This window comes from Ylistrum balloti, unplaced genomic scaffold, assembly GCF_031769215.1.
Source record: "Ylistrum balloti isolate Yb309-2 unplaced genomic scaffold, AGI_CSIRO_Ybal_v1 Utg370386, whole genome shotgun sequence".
Taxonomy (NCBI): Eukaryota; Metazoa; Mollusca; class Bivalvia; order Pectinida; family Pectinidae; genus Ylistrum; species Ylistrum balloti.
This window is the reverse complement of record NW_026782268.1, coordinates 1,613,616-1,636,568: the sequence shown is the minus strand read 5'-3', so window position 1 is coordinate 1,636,568 and position 22,953 is coordinate 1,613,616. Positions and strand designations below refer to the sequence as shown.

General features: G+C 34.2%; 1 protein-coding gene across 1 annotated transcript; it reads left to right on the top strand.

The window, feature by feature from the left end:
- The first annotated feature begins 386 nt into the window (after positions 1-386).
- On the top strand, positions 387-22,672 carry LOC132554163 (uncharacterized). The gene is made up of 22 exons (XM_060218464.1): positions 387-462; positions 1,000-1,200; positions 2,249-2,413; positions 3,741-3,758; positions 4,121-4,318; positions 6,002-6,166; positions 6,832-6,852; positions 7,155-7,405; positions 9,457-9,688; positions 10,610-10,806; positions 11,209-11,300; positions 11,794-11,890; positions 13,080-13,262; positions 13,601-13,845; positions 15,594-15,849; positions 16,063-16,173; positions 16,758-16,914; positions 17,175-17,368; positions 19,142-19,525; positions 20,652-20,775; positions 22,279-22,417; positions 22,570-22,672. The coding sequence occupies exons 1-22, from the start codon at positions 387-389 to the stop codon at positions 22,670-22,672; spliced, it is 3,609 nt and encodes a 1,202-aa protein (XP_060074447.1).
- Positions 22,673-22,953: the final 281 nt, after the last annotated feature.

Sequence of the window (22,953 nt, the reverse complement as noted above, 5' to 3'; positions counted from 1 at the left end):
ATTAAGTGTCGCATAAAGATAACGTGCGGGGATTGCCTTAATTGAAATATTAAAATTGAATTACTCATAGCTGTTATATGAGTTATATTGTGCTAACGACCGATCGAAATGTAACTTCAAATAAGTTCTTGCCCATTTTTTACCATATGCTCCTCGTGTGAAGTTCAACTGCGCTAGTGCGCTAGGTGGAAAATATTCTCCAGGGTGTAAGTATAGTGATAATTTGTTCGTTAGTTGTAATGTTTTGTGATAGCAATGCTGTTTTTAAAAGTAAGCATCGTGAAATAACACCATATGCTAATGACTTTTGGGTTGACAATCTGGTGACATTCGTGACATTTTCACTGATTTGTTTTAGAAAACATTTCCAGTCCATACCGACAAATATGGAGGGGTTTGTCAGGCCTTTGGTGTCCACTTTGGCTGTTCTTATGTTGCTTCCCCAAACTGTTTGGACACAAGGTGAGCAAGGAATATATGCCAACAGTCATGTTACTATCATATTCCCAACGTCTATGGAGGTCGTGTTGGTCGAGTGATTAAGACGTCTGACCGTCGTTATCACTAGCCTTTGCCTCTGGGTCGCTGGTTTTATGCCTGGGGCAATTGCCAGGTATTGGCCTTAGGTCGGTGGTTTTCTCCGGGAAATCCGGTTTTTTTTCAATCACTCAATATTGACACGTCATTATCTAACCCTGACTCTTAAAAGAACGTAAAGTAACAATAGATAATACTTAAGTTACTTTAGAATATTTAGAATATTTCTTTGAAATTTCAATGGTCCTATACTGTGAGAGTAATGTTACATGTGCTTAAATTGGATGATGCAACTACAGATTAGCGTTGCCATTTTAGCATTATATGTGACAGAGAAAATAACAAAGTTACTGTTGTAATACCAAACTCGATAAAAATTTGTCATGAGCAGAAAATATTGGGGTTTTAGAAAATTATTTTTGTATTCATTTTTGTATACACTGAATTTGATTTTCGTTTGAGATCCCTGTGCAATACCAAATCCGGCCGTCGTCCCTTTTCTTGGACAAAGAGGACGTGACACCGTTAATATTGGACTGGAGGATTTGTTAGCGAACCAGTGGTTCAGCGGCACCGATAATTACGACATGGTCATCACCGACGATACGGAAGCAGAACCAACAATTGACCAGTGTGGTTCTCTATATCCTGCTATGATCGTTGGTACGTATATGGACTTGTAGCGTGTAGATATCCTGTACAATAATTTCGACAAGTTTGGATTTTCCTCAGACTCTACCTAAGGTTTAACCCTCCTGGCCCCACTTGTATAAAACATCTCAACTTGAGATTTCCTCAAGTCGAGATTTTCCTCTGCTGATATCTCCTCAAAAACGGCTTGTATAAAATTTTCTCAGAGAACAGGAGGAAGTCCTCGACTAGGATGTCCTGAAATTCCCTGAGGAATTTTCATACAAGATATTTTCAAGGAGATATTAGCTGAGGAAAATCTGGGCTTGAGGAAATCTGAAATTGAGATATATGGGGCCAGGCATTTAGCATCACTGATGATTAATAGGTAAGCCTTTTTTGTACTACATCTTAATTCTTAATTTTAAATGAATGGTGGCACTGACTTTTTTCTTTGGTATAATGTATGGTTTTTAAGCTTGGAACAGAAAAGAAAATACATGTGTATTTTACATGGAATAGATTTCAGATGTGTAGAAATAAAATATTAATTCAGCGAATGTAACTCTGACATTTGAAATTAGATATGTACCGGAATTATTATGGATGGAAAGATTACATTAATGTCAAAGTTGAGACAACACATCGTCTTTTTATCAATTTTCAATGTAGCCAGTGGCGGGATTTTGTAATTTGTTATTGAATATGAAATTAGTCCTCTGAAGGGAGAGGTTATTCAATCCTCAAGGAATACAAATAATGTAATTCTCCAATTGCCAAAATATTTTTACATTCATTTGCAATTAAGTAAACTTCTCAACGAAGCAAATATGTAATATCGGTATCCCCGGGAAGTCCGGTTTCTTCCCACAATTGACAGGCTTCAATCTGGATCAACAAGAGTGATAAATAGAAGAAGATGAATAACTGTTTTCGTTATCGTTGTAAAATAAAGTTTATACTTACATTTTTGACATATATAAAGCACCATCATTTTATCATGAAGCTTTTCGATGTTTATTTATTGAAGAAAAAAATCTGGTTTCCTATATAGAGTTTTAATGTTTTTTTCATAACTCAGGTCCGAATTCCACCATCCCTAACGACAACACACAACAGAATGTAACTGCCAGGTTTTATAACACTATGTCTTTGACTTGGGAGACTATGATTCTTCAAGTCAAAGACTGTGGCACTTATCGGATGTACCAACTGCAGTCAATACCGATGGGGACATATTGCTTCGGTAAGTCTTCACTGAAAAGAAAAATGGGAAAAAGATATCGGGAAATCTGTTGAAAAAATACAGTAAATTTTCAATTATACAAAACTTGTAAGAAATAGATGACATTAAATGCTTAGGTATAATTATGTGCATTTGACATATCCATGTATAAATATGAACGACAAAATTCTGTATGACCAGTGTATAATCAATACGAAAAAGTGGTCACTCCAAACATATTTGGAATATTGATAAACGTAATCAGAAAAAATAAATGGCAAATATGTTATAAATTATTTATAATATAGAATATATAATTCAAGATAATTCAAGAAAAAAACACATTATTTGATTTTCCACACTCTAATAAACTACACCTCTCTGTTTATATCAGAACTGTGGTTTGTGGCTACTGTAGTGTGACATGCTTATCTAAGATTCAGTCTGTCAAGTCAAACGAAATTCACCGTTTATCATCAAGGAATATCATACATGCAAACGGGAACAGTTCTTTGAGTCGCCTTCAAACTGTCATCAAAACAACTACACAATTCAGTTTCATTTATTATTTGGCAAAGAATGTATTTAATTGTTGCGTGTTTCGGCTCCTGCTGTTTTCTTACCGTGATTTGATTTTTAAAGTAACTTGGATTTTTTTCACTGCAGGGTACGACATAGACTTTTATTGAATAAGATCTAATGTATGTATTTTTGACACAAGCAGAAGTAACCCAAAGAACTTTGTAACATTAAATTTTCAAAAGAGTGTTTTTAAGTCAATGGAATCGCTACGCTTTTTAATTTCCTAATTGTACTGAAGAAATAGATCAAGTTAGCTTGATCATTTTCAATGTTGTTCATACTCGGTACTTGTATTTTTCTTTGTGGATTCGCAAATAAATAAAATGTGCCCAACGAAACAACATAATAGACTGTTAAAAACTTCATTATCACACGCGAAATCATTCATAAGAGCAAACTATGCTAAATGTAAGATGAAATATTTACTTCAACCTCTTTGTCTCATTAGCATCGGTACGCATACTAAATGGTACAGGCTTACAGTCGCTATGTCCATAACGATATTATAACAAAGCCTAATGCGGATATTTCGCAGTTTCAATCAATTACTGTTAATCTAAAGATAGCAACAAGTTGTCAAACTAACGATCAAACGAACAAGCTTAACATAGCACAATTCTGGTTTTTATCGTGATATAAAAATCGAATCGGGCATAAAGTCTTAATAAAGTTTTACTTGACGTGTGATTATAATCTGATGCGATGTAATGAGACAGAATTGGTTGTTAGTTTCATGTAATAAATATTCCTTCATTTTATGTTGCAGAACCTAACTCGAATGCAGGTAAGATATATTATTGGTTAACCTTTCATGCCTTATGCAATCACTGCATTCTAATACTCGTACATAGAAATAGTTTAGGTTTTTTATTGACAGTCATTCTCATTTAAGGACGAGACAATGGAAACATTTCTATTACATCAGACCAGATTTAACATGTTAAACGTACAAAAGAATAAAATTAACGGCAATTAAATCTTACAGGTTAATATAAAGTAAAATAAGTCCATCACTTAACTTTGGAAAATATGCGAGTAATATTAAAACCGTTGATATCAAAATGTTTAGTGATCTATAACAATCCATTGATCTTTGGTATTTTGTAGATTGTGGTTTAGAACGATCCTTAATATTCTCTTTTGTAGATTTATGTATTCGGAATGACATCCCACATATATCGAACGTTCTGGATCGCAGGCCTCTTTTCGATGCAGCTATTTTAGATGATAGTACTTTGACCCCAGGATGGGTTAAAAGTTCACTACTCGATATATCGCAGCCATTTCCAGTGGAAAACCCAGACTTTCATCATTGTGGCGGAGCACAACCAATATATGCGGAGAGTATGTTTGTTTCATCTCCCTTGGCTATGTGTTATAATTTTCATATCCGTGATTTCTTCTCTGGATAACTGATAGACAATATTTCACGCATAAAATGAATAAGTTAAGAATTTTATCATTCGTTTGTCGGGTTTTGATGACGGCTTCCATCTGTCCTTTCTCCTAAAATTCGAAATTTATACAAATGGAAAGTATCATTACCAGCCCTCATACAAATAATAGCTAATCAAAATATTCAATCATAGTGAAAAAGAGATCAATGTTTGTGTCAAGACCTGTTGTACATTAGAAGTAAACGTAAAAGACTTTTTATGTCCAGAAAAGTTTCCTGTCAAGAGAGCAATCATTTAGCTGATATACAAGGCTGAATTTATATTAGACATCAAACCTTCCTCCAAATTCTTTCTTTTTATATATAACAAGGCATTAATTGAGAATTACCATCGTTTTTTTTTTTTTTCGAAATTTCAAATTTTCTGTACAAGCTGCGACAACTGACAGTCAGCTCTCAACAACAGGCTTTCAAAATATGCGAGATGATGAATATAATAAGGAAGAAATTTGTATGACTGTCACGACCTCTTTAAGAGATTTTCCATTTCCATGAGCGACACAATGTCCAAAGTGTGTATAATTTTTAGTGTTCCTGTTCGTTCCATGGCTGTTAACCTTGTTCCCAGTCGGGAACGTGACCTTGCTTACGGGTGTCGTCCATAAAGCAGAAAAGGCATACCACTTCAGAACGCATGGTTGGGTTTCCTCTTCTTCTATGTCTTTCTGTTGTTCATATATGTTGCCCTCAATTTGAATTTCGAATCGATCTGATGCCATTTTTTTATTATATATATTAGCAATACCCTTCCTTCACCAACCTCAGGTGTTTAAATGTCGCAGTTATTTCGGTATTCAAGGACCTGTTCCCATTATCAAGTTTTTCGTGAAAGAAGTTGTTTACGGACAAACTCGTAACACAGGGCTTTTAAAGATGCTTACACTTCCACAACACCTTTTCTTATTTACCTTGTGCTTTTTCAGGAATTTCGTTTGTTCATATCTCCTTTGTTTTATGGAGTTTAGAGTTCGGATTATGATTACATTGACATGTTGGTGTTTTCGTGATGATTTTAACCAAATAATCATCGTATATGCCTTGACGTCTACATTGCATGTACAGATATGCCGTAATGAATATTAAAAGCCAAATCATGAATTACCGTGTCAGTTGGAATCGCTATCAATATTACATTGTTTTGCTTGAAATACCTAGATATCTAAGTTATCTGTTGAATTTTGTTTTCGTATTATGACGTCAATCATACTGAACTCAATTAAGGGTTTACTGTCCAACATTACAGTGCACTGGTAACGGTCAAATACCATTGGCAATTATTACAATACCGAACAGCTTTCAGGTTACATCCATGGACGATATGAATGCGACCTGGATAAGGATAAATTCAACATCAGCCCTTCATGTTAAATTTGCCGTATCTAGATGGCACTCATCATATTAGAATGTGAAGCAAAAGCGGCCGAGAACTTTAATATCATCTAAAAATACCTTGTTACATGAAGTTGAGACGTAAACTTTTAAGGGGAGGCTTTTTCTTGTATCTATTGATGATGATGATGATGATGATGATGATGATGATGATGATGATGATGATGAAAGTAATATTGTAGATCCCTTACCACCTAACGACGGAATGGGACACGACATGAATTTGACCATTTTTAACATAAGTGGAAACAACCAATCCTACGTCACCATCCAAGTAAGGAACTGTGGGGATTTTCGTATCTACAACCTCTCACCAATGGTACCCAGTAATTCTTCGTACTGCTTCGGTAAGTCATATATATTTCACAACGAAAATTCTTTTGTTACAAAGACTTATGAACCTTCCGCACCGCTGTGCTTGTTTCTTTCCTTGCATTTTGGTGTAACCTGGTATCCTTTATTGTAGTTTCATCAGTATTCACTTATAGAACATATGCCAAGGGATATATTTATTTTCTAAGTCGATTTTTCTTAGATATATCCATCATCATTAACTTAATTCATAAAAAAGTATGTAACATGACAAGTCCGAATTAGTTGTTATTTAACACCTATTTAACAATAAGATAATACTGTTCAACTGTCATGTAAACAGAATATGCTTGTATGATTAACATGTTGCTTGCAATGACTGCAGAAAATTTTACAAAACAACACACAAGTGAATAGCATATTTCGTTACTAATTCAGATTAAGACACAGAGTAGCCATTAATGAGTTGAACTGCATTATACAAGTGTTTCGTCCCTCTAGGATACGTGTGTGATGATAAAGGCTTAATTTGAATCTGGTGGCAATGTTTAAGGATTTTGTCTCTTTCTGAAAAATCTCGCCCATATAAATAAGAACAGAAGTATACCAATACATGTAAGATTGGAGTATTTCTATTTCTGGCGTATTTTGATTTGCTATTAGCTCTGTAGATGTTCTGATATTTCTTTATTTTTAACAGATATTCCACATTCAACTGACGGTACGTAAAATTATAGAGGAAAACATTAAAAATGCTTCGATAGCACAAGACAATCAATAACCCACGGATTGCAATGAAATAATATAAAACAATTATTACAAAAAAAAATATATGACTTTGAAATGAGGTTATATACAAATGCGATAAATGGTCAACGGTATAGTGATGTATACATTCATCTAAGTATGAACTAATTATTATAGAATACAATAGGTTCATTATGGAAAGAAATACAGGGGAGGCAAAATGGCATGCTATAAAGATGTATGTCAGATCAATTATAAGTATACTTTATGTTGCAGAGTTCGCGCCTATGGTATTCCCAATATTAACGATAGATGTTTACCACGAATGTTTGAATGACACGGGAAGGATCGTTGCAGTTTGTGAGTTTGAACCAGAGGCTGAAAACGACACCAACGTCTATTTAGTCACATGGTTTGTCTCAGAAATGCCTTTACTAAAGACGAGCCAGGTCAACGCGGCTAACCTGACGATGGCGATAATAACGGATGAAGATCTTGTCAATGAGGGATATTACCGTGCAGTGAATGTAAAACCATTATACCTCTTTGTTATGTGATGAAGTGATGATTATTGATAACATGTATTTATGTTATTATTTTATATGGCACTTCCTAATTACTAACACCACTAAATGATCTAGCGTCTAGTTTATTGTCATCATTACCCAATGTCTAGTACAGCGTATATGGTCATCATAACATTTGGCCTGGCATGTGGTCAGCATAACGATATGTCTCGTGTTTGGTTATTAGAACCCTGTGTGTAGTATATGGTCATCGTTACTGTTATATTGCAATCAAAGCCTTAAGTCTAATGAATATGGAAATCAAAATCCTGTGTCTTTTATTTGGGCATCATAATGACGTAATGCCGAGTGTAGATTCATCATAATGTTATGTCAGGTCACCATGACAAAATGTCTTGTGTATTGTTAGGTAATGTATCTGGCATATGATCATAGTGACCTAAAGTGTCATCATAACGTTAAGTATAATGAATATGTTAATCATAACTTAGTGTGAGGTGTCATATAACTAAGATATATAATTTCAATTATATATTTATACAAAATTATACAAAATGCAGTTTTGATGATGTTGATTTAGCTTTCCTGTGGAGTCGGTGTCCGGTCAACAGCAACGGGAATGGTTGGAGAACTGTCTTTCAGCGACGAAATTTTTTTCGGTTTGAAGGTATTTCATGTGCTATTTGTTTAGAAATGTTGGAATGCTATAATTCAATAACATTCAAGCACACAACGGCAAACAATCAAGTTCTTGTTGTGAAACACAGGGAAATAGAATTGTTATCCATTATTTAAATTTTTCTGGGTCGCGAAAAACGGATTTTCATAATTATATAACAACAGATAATTTTTGTAAATGTTAAACTTGTCCTATCAACTTGCATATGTTTCAAAACAATGAAATGAGGCAATGACCTTTTCTAATGATCACCATTATACGTAATGTCGCCAGAAGTGTCTTTTTAAACCATCCAAAATGGAAATTCCCGCGAGATTGGCGGTAAGTTTACAAGGGTTAGTATAGAGAGAATATTAACACCCATTGTAAATATACTGGGGAGTAAACTTGTTCGGTAAAATTAATTGGAATACTTAAATAATGACTTTGACAGTTAGTTGAAAAAATGCTCTCTGTTTCATTTGAGGTATCATTCGTAACTATCGCTCTCTTGTAAACTGTATGAAATATTGCCTGAATGCAAATACAAACACGGGTCGCTGAACAAGGAAAATGTGGATAGACAAAAATCTTACTTCCTTCAGTCTTCTTCGTTATTTTCCGAAAGTTGGAAATACCTAACGAGAGTGTAAGAAGTTCCATATATAACAACCTAAATTTTATGTGAACTGTTTCTACCACAATAAAAGAAATATTCCGGAGTTGACTTGTACCCATGTGTGGAGTGTTAACGTGATCATTTTGGGCGTAATGATACGCCGCTGATAAATGTGCAAAAGTGACAATTGTAGAAATATTATATCGTAAATAATTGCAGATTATAACCAGAACTAGGTGTTGTTTTTTGGGATTTTTTTTTTTAATCTTCAAAACAAAAACAAATGATATAAATCCAAACAAAAACAAATTATCGCAAAATCAAGCACGAACTACTTATTTTGATCCAGTTTCCGTGTCAGCCAGTCCAAACCAGGTAAAGTGTTACACCATATCCAGTCTAAAATGCTTGTTTAAATATCAATTTGATTGCTTAATTGATGCAATTGGAATTTAATAACACGTCTATTGTGGTAGAAACACTTCATGATACGCAATATATAACTGGCACATGAGTATTATTATTTTTATTGTAACGCAGAACACTTTAGATTATTTGGGTTGAATATGACTGGATGACAACTATCTTTACAAATCTTCTATGAGGAAAAGAGAACAAAACGAAAGAATTTTATTCTTTATAAGTTACAGTATTGGTTTTTTTTTGGTCGGAAGGAAAAAGAAAAAAAACTTTCATAGTGCAGGTTTTCTGTGTAAAATTTCTTTCAAAGACTTTGAATTACAATATAACTTCTTCACGTTGTATCATTTTCAGGCAAATGATATGGCCTTTGAGGTTGAGCCCGGAGAATTCCATAATGTTGACATTCTCATAAACACCCCTCTCTCTTGTCCATGTGGAGAGGAATTCTGCAATGTAAAACTGTTTGCTGTCGATCCTAGTGTCCCTGTAACACCGACAGATCCATCAGTTGAAATGGCTTTCGTCAGTGTAGAGAATGCACCGAATGGTGAAAGCGGAGTTTCAGACGGGGTACTCGTTGAAGGTAATCGTATTTGTGTCAGTATCAAGCTTTGATGATAACAAGGCGATTGTTAATATTTAAGTCACGAGTTTGTTTTTTATCCATTAAAAGCAAATGTTTCTTATTCATGATTATATATATTTCTTGTTTTGCACGAATGCATAACTTTTGCTACTTTATTGCTCAAATTTACTGTAGTTTTGTTTCATTCCAAAGTTATTCGCATTCCGTGGTATCGTGGTTGTCGCATTATCGAATGAATATGAGTATAGGATATAGGATATCGCAATCCGATATCATCACATTCTGTTAAACATTTTATTGGCATGTTCTTGTATTTGTAATAGTTACAGGGAGCTCAGAATGTCAAATCATGATACTAGTTGATTTCTCCTTGCTTCCCATCTATTCGTACAGTATCGAATCATGTAGACGCGGCATTACCTTGTTTTAAAAAGACATGGAACGAATAACAGGACGAATCAAATTATCTGTTTCACCAAAACTGAAAATATATTGATGGGTTGAAATTTACCTAAAAAATCCCTTCACATTGTCCTACCATTAATAACCAATGTCGCTTGTGAAAACTAATTATAATCCCCATCTAGATTTTGGCATTTCGGTAAATGTTGTTTTTCTCAGTCGACTCCTATATTTCTTACAGTTAAGGACCTCATTATCAATAAGGAGTCCTAGAAGGTCGAAACAACAGTATGATGGAGTTTAATTTCTTATCTGGTTAATGTATCTAATTCTAAATTTGTATTTAAATGTACGCACTATGTACTATGTAACTGTGAAGAATATTTCTATTCGTGTCCTCGCGTTTCTTATCCATACTAATTTGATTATAAACTGTTTAATGTCAGGCCTTTTTCTTATTTTACCTGTTATACACTGTATGTCGATGATATTTCAATTTGTTTATTTCTGATACAGGAGCTGGCAGTGCCCCTGCGCGAAGACGTCGAAGTTTCAGCCCGAGTGGAGACCCATTCCGCCTTAGCTTCAGAATTAAACATAGTTTCCCGTATCGTACAAAGCATTATATTACCAGAAAGAGTATTCCTATAATGTTACGTATGACATCAGATAGAAATGCATTTTGGCCAAATGGAATTTTCGGTAGTGTCAACGTAAGTGTCATCTTCTTCCTCCCATTCTCAAACAAGAGCAAATATCTTAATTAGTTTTCTTTAGCCTTAATGCATGTGAATTCACACATTTAACTAAAGCAATATACTCGAATATTGAATTATTATCGTTATCAACCATTAAATCAATTTAATGAATAGTTATCTCATGCAACAATGTGGAAAACATATTTCAGACATCAATATTCTTCGCCACCTTTTTTCATATATCCACCTCTGTCATTTCAAATTTGTAGTAGGGATGTTGCCTTTTTGTTCATATAGTCTTGTTATCATCATACATGCCCATGCAGTTAACGTATGCAGCTGTCTCTAAATGAAAACACACATCTTAATAACAGTGTAACGTGCATTTCTATGCTTAACAGAAAGTTTTTGTGACAGGTTCGGGTACGTGAGCGGTCTCATAGACAACACTGGAGAAGGAAAAGTTGTCATGCATTCTGTGATCCACATATGAGGTCATTTGATGGCAGGTAATGGATGTATGGTTAATATGAAAAAGGACATTTTCTACGATATGATTTAGTTTCGAGGAATCGAAAACATTCATTGAATATCCTTGAAAGATGCATTCTCTTTATTTTTCATTAGATAAAAATGCAAAATCATGACTATTTACTTGATTTCACATGTATAACTGTCATAGATGAATACTTGATAGTACTCATAATAAAGTACATAACGACATCATGAGACAGTACCTATTATAAAGTACAATGTTACAAATCTCATTAGGATGTAATAAGGATCAACATTAATAGTAACTCTACAGAGAGCATTATTCCTGATCAATTCTTTATTATATGAATTAATGAGGAAGGAAGTATTCGTAGTCACAAAACAGCATGTTGCAAAATACGAAAAAATATTAGTTTAACTGGTTATTTTCGAGAAATATCCTTTTCACCTTTCGAGAGTTTGGTCTTGGTAAACAATTGATTGTCGAGGAAGAACAATCTTTTTCAGGAGTTATGAGTTACAGACAGATGGAGAATACGTGTTGTACAAATATTGCCCCAAATTATACCCACGATGGTATTCCAACCCAAGCGTTTCCCTGAAGGTAGGCTTTTTGTTATAGAAGTAACGGATCCACGTGTTTTAGATAAAATTTACAAACAATGCTGAGATAGTAACTATATGGTCTACACCATATCTTAAATATACTGTCATGCTTTATAACTTTATTTTGTATTTGATACATTGCAAGAAATATGAAAAAAAAAATCAAAGTGAAACTTTAGCTTATGTAGGTACGTAAAGGGTTCTTTTTGTAGATTTGAGCTACTTCGTGCTAAACACCGTAATCTATATGTACATTCAAACCTTGTTTAAGTATCACAGGAACACGTTTATCAAAGAAAGAATACACCGAGCACGAAATCATAAAAAGTGATCGAGTTTCTAGTTGACAAATTCTACGTAGATTTTGGTGATAAGATATTCCGACAGACTGATGGCATACGCATGGGAACTGACTCTCCCCTTCTAGCTGATTTTGGCTTCGCTTGAATACGAAACTGAACTTATCGAAGGATTTATCAAAACATGACACAATGACCTTTCAAAGTCCTTTCTTTATTAGTTTCAGATATACTGATGACTTTTCGTTTGTAAATGACACTATTTCTATTGACAGCGTCGATCGGATATGCCAATCAGATTTGGAAATCAATTTAACTGACAGACAAATTCACAAAATAGAATTTCGAAAGAAGCATATGAATCTATATATCTATAATAGTCTACTTCTTTGTGCGATATTTTGGAAAGTGACATTACATATTTGGAAAGATTTACATAGCAATTGTCGTTTATGAAGCAGAAGGCAACGACTTTTCCATGTAATCAATAGCCTCCGTGTATACCTTTTTTTGTTCATTTAAAATATTTGATTAATATTCTGTTCACATCGGGTATTTTTTTTATTGTTTCTGAACGATTGTATTAAAATGTTTAATCCTCTCCAGCTTCTTAAACAAATAAGATCTCCCTTCAAGTCAGGTTTAAAGTTTAGGAGTGATTTATCTATAAATTTGAATAAATACTTTTAAAAGAAGGAATGCGATTCCTGTCAAACACAACAATATTGACCATCAACTACATCTTGTTATAACGAAGATTTCCAAACAGATGAAGATGATAATGAAATTTTGCTCATTCAGATTTCCACAGTATCGACTTGGCCTTAATGTTTGTATCCAAAGAGTACACCAGTGATATTTATTTGGATGCAATCACCTCTTGTACAGGTTCATGTTAAAATCTCATCTTGTCGTGGGGATGGGCATGTACCCTTTTGCCCTTGTGGAATAGCAGTGATGGCTGGCCATGATATTTACGTGGTGGATACATGTGAAGATAGCCGGTACCAAGGCTTTACTCGCTGTGAGGATAACATACTACGTGTTGAAGAAACGGACACGGTTGTCAAAGTATGTGAGAAAGAAAACAGATTATACAAATACAAATCGAGTTGCAATAGTGTTTAAAAATGCAATGAAAAATACAAAGTAATATAGAAAAAATTTACATTTTACAGACACGTTAAATATATCATTTTTGCCAAATGCAAAATTAACGAACAAGAGAACCAAACAATATGCGTCAAGATATATTCAGCACTTTTATCGTCAGTTAAGAACATTTCATATTGGAATGGAATTAAGGAAATGTTCATCGTACATCTATATAATATACATATAATTTATTTTATAATCTTGTTTGAGTTTGTAAATGTTAATCCATTTCAACTGCGTGAACTATATCACAGGTATGGTTACCCCATGGCACTCGCGTGGAAGCAAGAAAAGGGCAGGTGAAAGAATCAGTTTCTCTGTGGAACGTGTGGGTGTACCCATCTATTTACGATGTAGACAGCAGTTGTGGGCTGTGTGGAACACTAGACGACAACTGTGCCAATGACTGTGATGTGTTTAATTGTAATACATTCTATAGGCCCTATGGATCCGATTGTAATTCCCGCGTACATGCTCTCGAGTTCACAGAACAGTTTCGGTAAGTTGAGTCGGTCAATTTCATTTCAGAAATTTACACTTATTTGTTTTGAAATGAAACAATTTGATTTCTGCTGATATATATTATCCTTTTCACTTATAAAAAGTAAGCATCTATGTTTACTATTGTGTCAATCTAATTCATTAGTTTACTGTATATTCTAATATTTCATATCCTTTTGACACTGCGGTGGAAATCAAAAATGTCCTTAATGCTGATCCTCTTCCACACTGTGTTAGGAATACTAATCGCTCACAACTTACAAATCATGTAACCCAAGAAACTCATACTCGACCTACCATACCTTCCTTTACCCATAGAAAACCGATTTTACAATAATTTCTGCCAATAACACCTTCACAGTTTCATTCGTTGTTAAGCAATACTATTTATTCCCCCATGTACGTTCAATAGGTTTTCAACAGGGAAAGTTTTTGCATGAAACTGTGTGTTCATTGCGGTGATTTCAGTTTCCATATTAATATTCCAATTCTGGATAGCATCGTGCCTGAATACCCATGTCACAGTTAATTCAATATTCAAGACTCTGTTCCCTTTATCGTGAATTTCGTTCAAGACATCGTCAAACTTATTACATAGGCTTTAGAGAAGAGTGCAGGTTGATTCAAAGTATGGAGAAGTTTTAGAGTCATTGAGTTCTCACTGAGAAATATTCTATGTCATAATTGTGCTACATGATGCTTGATGCGTTAGAGGAATTGTAGTTTGCTTATTGGTTCCGATATTGTATATCTTGTTCTATTTTGGAATTGTGACATGAATTATTTGGATTCACCAAGATTTGCAGAACAGAAGACACTTACTCTTCCGCGACATCTGGATGTATTCTCCTGGTATTGATCTGGAATCGGAAAATCCGTGTTTTGCCTTAGTTTTACTGAAGTTTTCCCTTTGCTAAATCAAGTCAGGTTTAAAGCCAAGGAGTGACTTACTTATCTGACCTGACCCCATCCTACATAATATTATTCAGTTATATAACTTTTTGTAATTTCTTCGTCTTTCACTTCATAATTCTCAACCTGTTTTTTTATACAGGTTCTCAATGTGTTAGAGAAATAAATGAAAATATGTCGGGATGGCAAGGTGATTCCCTTTTTCTAGGTCCAATCATGCTTTTGTAGTTAAAATCAACTTGCCATCCATTGTTTAATTTTCATCTTAATCAAAGAGTGTTTCCTCAAAAACATGAATTGAGGTATCCTCTGCAAATAGCTTAACAATTGTTCCAATGTCATAAACAATGCTCTTTATATAAATTAAAAGCTGTAAATGTCATAGGATGGAACCTTGAGCCTTACTTTCCAAAAAATATAACTGCGCCCTATTAATAATTTTGTTTCGTTTTCTGAGCGTTAGTTTTTAAACCAATTAATCACTTTATCGTCCAGTCCAATGAAAAAATGTATATCACAAAACACAATACGTACTTAATTCCTTGATACAGCCGTCCTTCCCAAATTGTTAGATTTATTCAACAAGTAATTAATTGGTTGAATAGCCGGGGCAAAATCCAGATTGGCAATAAATTTTTTTAAGATTTTTTTGTTTAAATATGCTTAATGCCACATCTTTCCATCACTTTTCCAATACTCAGTAGAAAAATATCACGCCATCCTTAAACTCTTTCTGTGTGCAGTTATGACATCTTGGTATTTTCTTGTTTTTTTTTCTCCACATTTATTTTACATGTACGTTTTTAAGTACTGTATACATATTCATTATTTCAGCGTACCATCGTCACAGTCACTATTTCCGCCACTTGAATTTGGTAATATAGTTTACATCAATCCGACTCCCTTTAGACCGAACAGTCCCAGCTACTGCTTCTGTGGACATCGACAGTGGCCAAGAGATTCAAGCTCATGCTCGTGTCAGCAGACACAATGGTGGGGTGACGTCAGAGATCAGTCATGTGATGTGTTTTTAGAAATACCCGAGAATCCATCAGAGCGAATTATTGACCGTCAAGATGAAGTGAACCGGGTAAAAATTTATCTATAATTAAATATTAATTGAAACTGGAAATCGATTAAACATGCTATGAAAGCGATAAGAAATTCAGATGTTGAAAATAGGTTTCGTCAGCGTTGAAATCTATTTCTGAAAATAATAGAAAATGCGTTAAAGATATTCAAAATAGATAAAAATTATGTTTCCGTGAAAAAATCTTCAAAATTGCCTGTTTTCATTTTTTAGGAAACGCAGCCTGATTGTGAGACTATGATGGCGGATCTGAGAGAAGAATTCCCAGAATGTCCTTCATTCAACGACCAACTCGAAAATTGCAAAGAAGATCTAATATTGGATGTATGTTTTTCGATGTAAAATCATAGCGTTTTTTTTAAAGCTTTATAAATTCATGTAAATGAACTTTAAAATGTGCTTATTCTATTGATATGAAGTTGATAATGCACTTTTGACATAGAACATTTTCTAGCAAAGGGAAATTATCCTCTTCTTCAAGGATATTAAGAGTACAGTGTATCAGAATAATTAGATTACTTGAAATGTAATTCATGATTTGAATTAATGTCAACAATTTAGTATTTTGAGGAATGTGCAACGCTCCAGCTACCGACGTTAGATCGAAGTCGGTAGACACTTTTTACTGATGTTTAGCCGTAACCTACATGCCACAAAATTTAGAGTTATTCATCTTGCTTATGACATTTCGACAAGTTTTCACTTTCTAAGTCGTCCCCTAAGTTTCAAGAGTTGGGTCAGCATCACTGACGAGTCCTAGAGGGGCGAAACAGCTCAATGATGTAGTTAAAATCATTATTTGGTTTTACAATAATTTCAATTTTGTACTGACAAAAAAAATGCTTTTGTACTACCTCAGGATAATTGCAACTCCGTAATGGTAGTATATTTGCCTATCTATTTTTAAGCCAAATGCACTAGATGAAGGCACTGATTGGGTTGAAAACTCAAGACAAATACTTGCCACTGCATGTCAAATAGATAATGCTGCCCAAATGGATCCAGTACCAGCGATAATGAACATGTGTCCAGTAGACTGTGGTAACCATGGACATTGTGTTGAAGGTAAGTATTGAAAAGTGCTAGGTGTTTATCCAATCAAACAGTTGCTTTATTGTTGAAAAGGTCTTGTTGTCAATGTATCATCAGAGAAATATTGAGTTGATATTATTTTTTAAACAAATTATTAAATAGCGGACAACATATTAGGGTAAATCAAATGACATTACCAGCAAAAACGCCGGATATATAACATTTATTGTTTTGAAACCGTAAGCATGATCCAAACATATATGAACAAAACTTCTTGCACAAAATATCCGTAGGGGCATGTGTGTGCGATTCTGGTTACGGAAACTCTCTGTGTGACACATCATTTAAAGATAAAGTGGATGTACTAAGTGTGGAAAATGGTCTGTGTGACCGCCGCCGGAAACCATGTACAGTGTTCGACCTTAAACCGAGAAGGCGGGCATTTGTTCGTGAATTTGATTACATCGCAAATATTGACGTAAGAGAAGTAAGTAGAACTGACATATTATGTTTATTACTGAAATAGATATTGATGACGATCATGCCAAAAAGAATATTTTATTTTTCTTGCTTACGATGTTTTCTGAACTCGGCTATTTATGTACCATTTCACACAACAGAATTCTGCAAATGCTGTATTATTGGAAGGGTTCTGATTTTGCAGGAAATCTTGAAAAAAAAAGATATCGCTTAAGTGGAATTAAAGGAGATAATAAAAGTCCGTGTATGATTTCTTGAACAACAACGTCACGAACATTTAAACCATTTAAAGTAATATATCCCACAAATGCCTGTAAAGTTATGAATTTCACAGTATGCGTATTTGCCAATTTGCGTAGGATTATAGCAGAAAATACAAACCTAAGACGAAATTAAGATAACAATATATTTTATTGAACACTATTGCACTTTTGGCGTATTTAATTACGGAAAGCTTTATTCCGGCTACCGACAAGCATTGGTTAGCATTCACAACAACACAAGTATCGAGTTCAAGGGCACTAGTTCATGTTCACATGTTCCAGTTCATTGGCTCAGATTCCAATTCACCAGTTCAATATTTCAAAGGTCAACAACTCTACGATATAATTTGACCTTAGGTACTCAGCAGAAACAGTGTCAGCGGTCAAAGTTCAGTGACTACGTTCAGAAAGTGTTTGTCCTTGATCGGTGATAAATTGGTGGCAACTAGTCGAAACATATTATAAGGATTTTACGTTGTGCAAACGCTTATGACCGCTTTATTATCGCATCTGACTTCAAAGTTTATCTTAAAGCGGTGACGTCTAACCTTTATGCATGAATATGTCATCCTTGCATGACGTAAGGAGGGAACCATTTTCGATTTCTTTCGAATCAACCTCATTCATGTGGATCGTGCAGACAGGTTGTAGGTCTCTCCCCTAGAGCGATAAGTATCCTTCTGGCCCCAGTGTCTCAAATAATGGCTTACGTTAGCAAGTAGTTAGTGGAAAATGTTTAATTGTTGAGATTGCAAACAAAAGAAGACTTTAAAATCAAATTTGGAACCCAAAATATCAATTTGACCTTTATCAATAATTCTCTGGTTACTTCCAACCCAGTTTTGAGCAGATTTTGAGGCCTGGCAATTCCCCTAAATAGGAGATCCAGATATCTCATATCTCTACTCTTCTAATGCGACATCTTCTGTTGATACAGGATTACTACCAAAGAGTATAGACATTTTTTTTTGGTACATCTTCAAGACCACTTGTGTAAACACTGAACTAGTCCTATCCCTTGGTAAAACAGGTATACCACCATTTGTCAATTTTATGTCAACGACTAAATCAAAATTTGATTTAAACTTTCTATGATATTTCTTGATATTTTGTTACAGCATTTAGATTTCCTGATAAACCCTTTCAAATTTGCAGTTTGCAAGACGTGTGTGTTCAAGGCGATTCTGATTACTAATTAATGTAGGTCATCACCACGTGGTATTTTTAGGGATGACAATTTCTAAATCAACAGGCAACTTCTTTGAATTAATTTGTCCCACACAGATTGATCAACAGTAATAAATTGAAAGTCATGAGGCCGATATAAATTAAGTGATATTTAACATAAAAATGACAAAATAATGATATACTGTAATGATATAGGTTTTACTTTTATTTGCGGAGCTTGTTATATGTTAAGTCGAAGATAGTCCAAAGCTCTAACAAAAATGAAGAAACATTTATCTGCTGACAGAGAACCATACACTGGTTATCTTACCTACCTTTTATCTTTCCAGATAACGAAAACTGGCAGCGTAAAAAAATTCGGAAGAGGATTTAAAAAACGAGGCATCAGGAGAAATTTTTTGTCCCTAGAGGTGGAAATGCCATTAATTAAGCCGACACGTGGACGGAAATTCCGGTACCGAGCTGGATCGAGATCTAAACGTTCAGCAAATAAAGAGATAGATAATGATATCGAGGCGGCGGAAGACAGATTTAGAAGACAAACCGATACGGAACCTTTAGTAGAAGGATTGGAGTCGTTTGCCTTGGTGTATGATATCACACTAACAACAGACAACGTGACCTTCAGTGACCCCGTCAGCGCCTATAACTTCGACGCCACGTGTATTGGATACGTTGATAACGAGAGTGGTGACGTCAATTTCTTTATCAAGGTAATGTTCTGAACATATTATCAAGGTAACCTATTTTGATGTTCTTATTTAAGAGAATTCACTGAATGCCTCAGTTGCCACTCGTATTTTCTATCAATGACACTTTAAACTTCGGGTAGATTGTATATACATTTAGATATTGAATGCCTGTAGACGATAGACAATGGTCATAAAAGGTCCCATTAGCCCACGCGAAAGGCATTTCCGGGGAAAAACATATCGGACTCCTTCCGTTCTTCCGTTTCTTCAAGGGGCATTTTATTCTGGCTTCAGCTTAGAAATCGTGCAACTGATTAACACGAAACTTTGTAGGCATATCAGGATGTTGCTCAAATTGTAACTTTGCTACCTATGCGATTGTATTTCAGAATTGTTCCCTGGTATTTGTTGTACAATATTGATTGTTAACAAGATTGTCAGAGCTACAATATACATTGAACGGAAAGTGACGAAATTTTGAGTTAAGGACAATGGGACACTGCTTAATAAGTATAAGAAACTGGCATGGTGAATCAGAGACTTTTTATTAAGTTCACTTTTGGGGATAGTGTAACGCTTGGCTGTTCCCTGTATTCAATTTAATTCCTTTAAGTGTCTAAACACAACCTCATTTAATGCAATTTTCAAAGAATATGTTATCTCTGATTCCACAAATACATAACAAAGTGGAAAAAAGTCCTTTAAATGGCTACTTCTCCTGAAGGAATAATTGAACTTTGCCCAAATTTGGTTTGAATGATTCTTGGGTAAAGGAGAATCATTGTTTTATAAACGGTGGACCCCGGCCACCTGGAGCGGGAGGGTCGAGGTCCAATAGGAAAAATAGAGCAAATTCTTTAAAGTCCTGCTCCTCCTGTAATAATAATTGGATTTTGCCCAAATGTGGTCAGAAGCATCTTTGGGTGAAGATGAATCAGTTTTGTTTAAACGTTCCATCTCAGCGCTCTAAGGCCTGATGAATGACAGGTATGTCAAGAAAGTTTCATGTTTTAATTTAACTTTAAATTGATTTTCAATTACCTTGATTTCTCAAATAAAATTTTGATATAACTCCTGATGAAAATACAGAAAATCAAAGAATTCAATTTTGAACAAAAGAAATTGATACATTTCTTATTTATTTCAGCCCTTGTTCTGTTTTCTGGATTTTGAGTGTGTCCCTAATGGAACATACCATATAACTGATGATTGCAAGTTTTGTCACACTGAAAGGAACCCGATAAGCTGGACAGATGATCTCAACAATGCTGGTGAGTCAATAAAATGAGTATGTATATTTTGTATATGTAACAATATACTGATTAAATCTACATGGATTTCACAATGAAGGAATGTTGTTGAGGGTTTTCGTTAATTTCGTATTTTAGCGCTTGCTAATGATTTTACTATTTAGATTATTTGACAAATGATGCAAAATAACATAATATAATGTCACCAGGTTATCAATAATATCTTAACTTATGAATTCATTACAGAAGAACGATTGTTTTACCTATATCTCATAAAACAACAGGCATTTTTTACCAATGTTTTCACACTTTTACACATTGTGTGTTCCCCGCAGGCTCTAATACTGTTACAAATTGTATTTCCCTCCGTCTCTGATACTAATAGGTTTTCGTTAGCAGTATTCTTTCATAGTATCGCCAATATTAAATCTAGTTTGTTTTGAGCTTGAAAAAGATGATTTCCCTTATATGCATGTCAGAAAACATTGGAAAAGATGATCATTTTAAAATTAAGTTTAAAAATAAACAAAATTTATTGAAAAAAAAATTTATCCTGATAACACCAAATGTTTTTCAATTTTATCTTCGTCAAGGAAGAAAGCATACTTTTTCATTACCATGAAACAGTTTTTTGAAAACTTTGATTTGTTGAAGAGGTGTTCTGCACAAACTATTGATTTTCCAATCGATTTTGAACAAAATGGCACATTGTAATACCATATTCTTTTTTTTATAGATTTATAGATTACCTGTCATTTCTTGTTTAAATTCCTATATTAGAAGATCAGGTAATTTGAATTAGAATTAAAAGAAATAAAATGAATTAGATTAGTGATAAGACGATCTTCAATAATGCAAATGATCAAAGTAGTAAAGTAATTAAGGATAAATACTGTGTTTTGATAACTGCATATTTATTATCATTGTGATAAGGTTACCGATAATAAGTATTAATTTATAAAAAATTCTAATGCATCAAATCTGCGTTTGTTATTGAATAAAAACCGCTAAGCGGGTCTTCAGCGTAGAGTTAAACATTGATAAACATTCTCCAAACATAAATTCTGTCGGTTTCTTTTGGTATCTATATTCAGATGAAGTGACTTCGTTTAAGTCATCCTGCCACCAATGGTTTACATTGTTGGCAAGATCGAGAGCCGTGGCACGGTTACTTGTGTAAAACTATACAAGTCCGACACCGTGAAGTTATCGACTGTTTACTCAACTGTACTTAACCAGGAGATGGTTTTACATAAGCTTTAAGCTTGTTACCAAATCCTCTTAGTTAAGATTTGAATTATATGTATATCTAAATGTTAAACATTGAATAAAATATTGTTTAAACTAAAAGTTGCTCCAGATAATATCATAAAAAAAACACGGATTGTTGTGAAAATACTTACTTAATTATGAAATTTGATTGTACCAGTACATATTTGACTTCAAGGCATGAGAAGTTACAAAAGAATGTTTTCTCTATTATATTTTATCGCTGAATTGTACGTTTTTATATACTCACCATAGAGTGCATTGAGGCTGAAATAAGTGACCAGTCTGACAGGCCACTCAGTATAGCTGTCATTGCCAGCAGTTCAGCAGCAGTGCTTGTGGTACTCACAGCAGCAGCAATCTTTATAATCTACCGTATTTACCGCAAAACCCTGTAAGTATATCTTTGTTGAAATTCGTTTTCAAAACATAACCGTCTATTACGCAGAAGTAGTCATACATTATATTTGTTCTAAACATTATACAATGATATTTGTGTTTTCATTTCATTTTTTCTCAGTTTTCATTTCAATTTTTCGTTTGTAGACCCAAAAATGCAACTTTTGCTGAAATTGGGCATACGCTTGGACAAAAAAATCCGCACTTCCAGCCGAAAGAATTTCTACCTGAGAAGAAACGCATTATCTAAGGAATCTTTTCACCATTCATCTGGTACACCGAGTCAAGAAATTAAAAAAATAATGCCATTTCTTCAATTAATCTGTACCAGTAACAAACAGATAAACTATACCATTTATTATTTATTATGCAAATTGCAAATTGCATTGCAAATATTATTTTCAAATTCTTGCAAAATACAATCCCATAGTGATGAATTGTTTGCGTATGTTTTCGCAATGTCCGTTACGACTTCTTTACTGCATTGCCTACAGACAGTTTCTGTTAATTATTTTCAATATGTTTTACTGA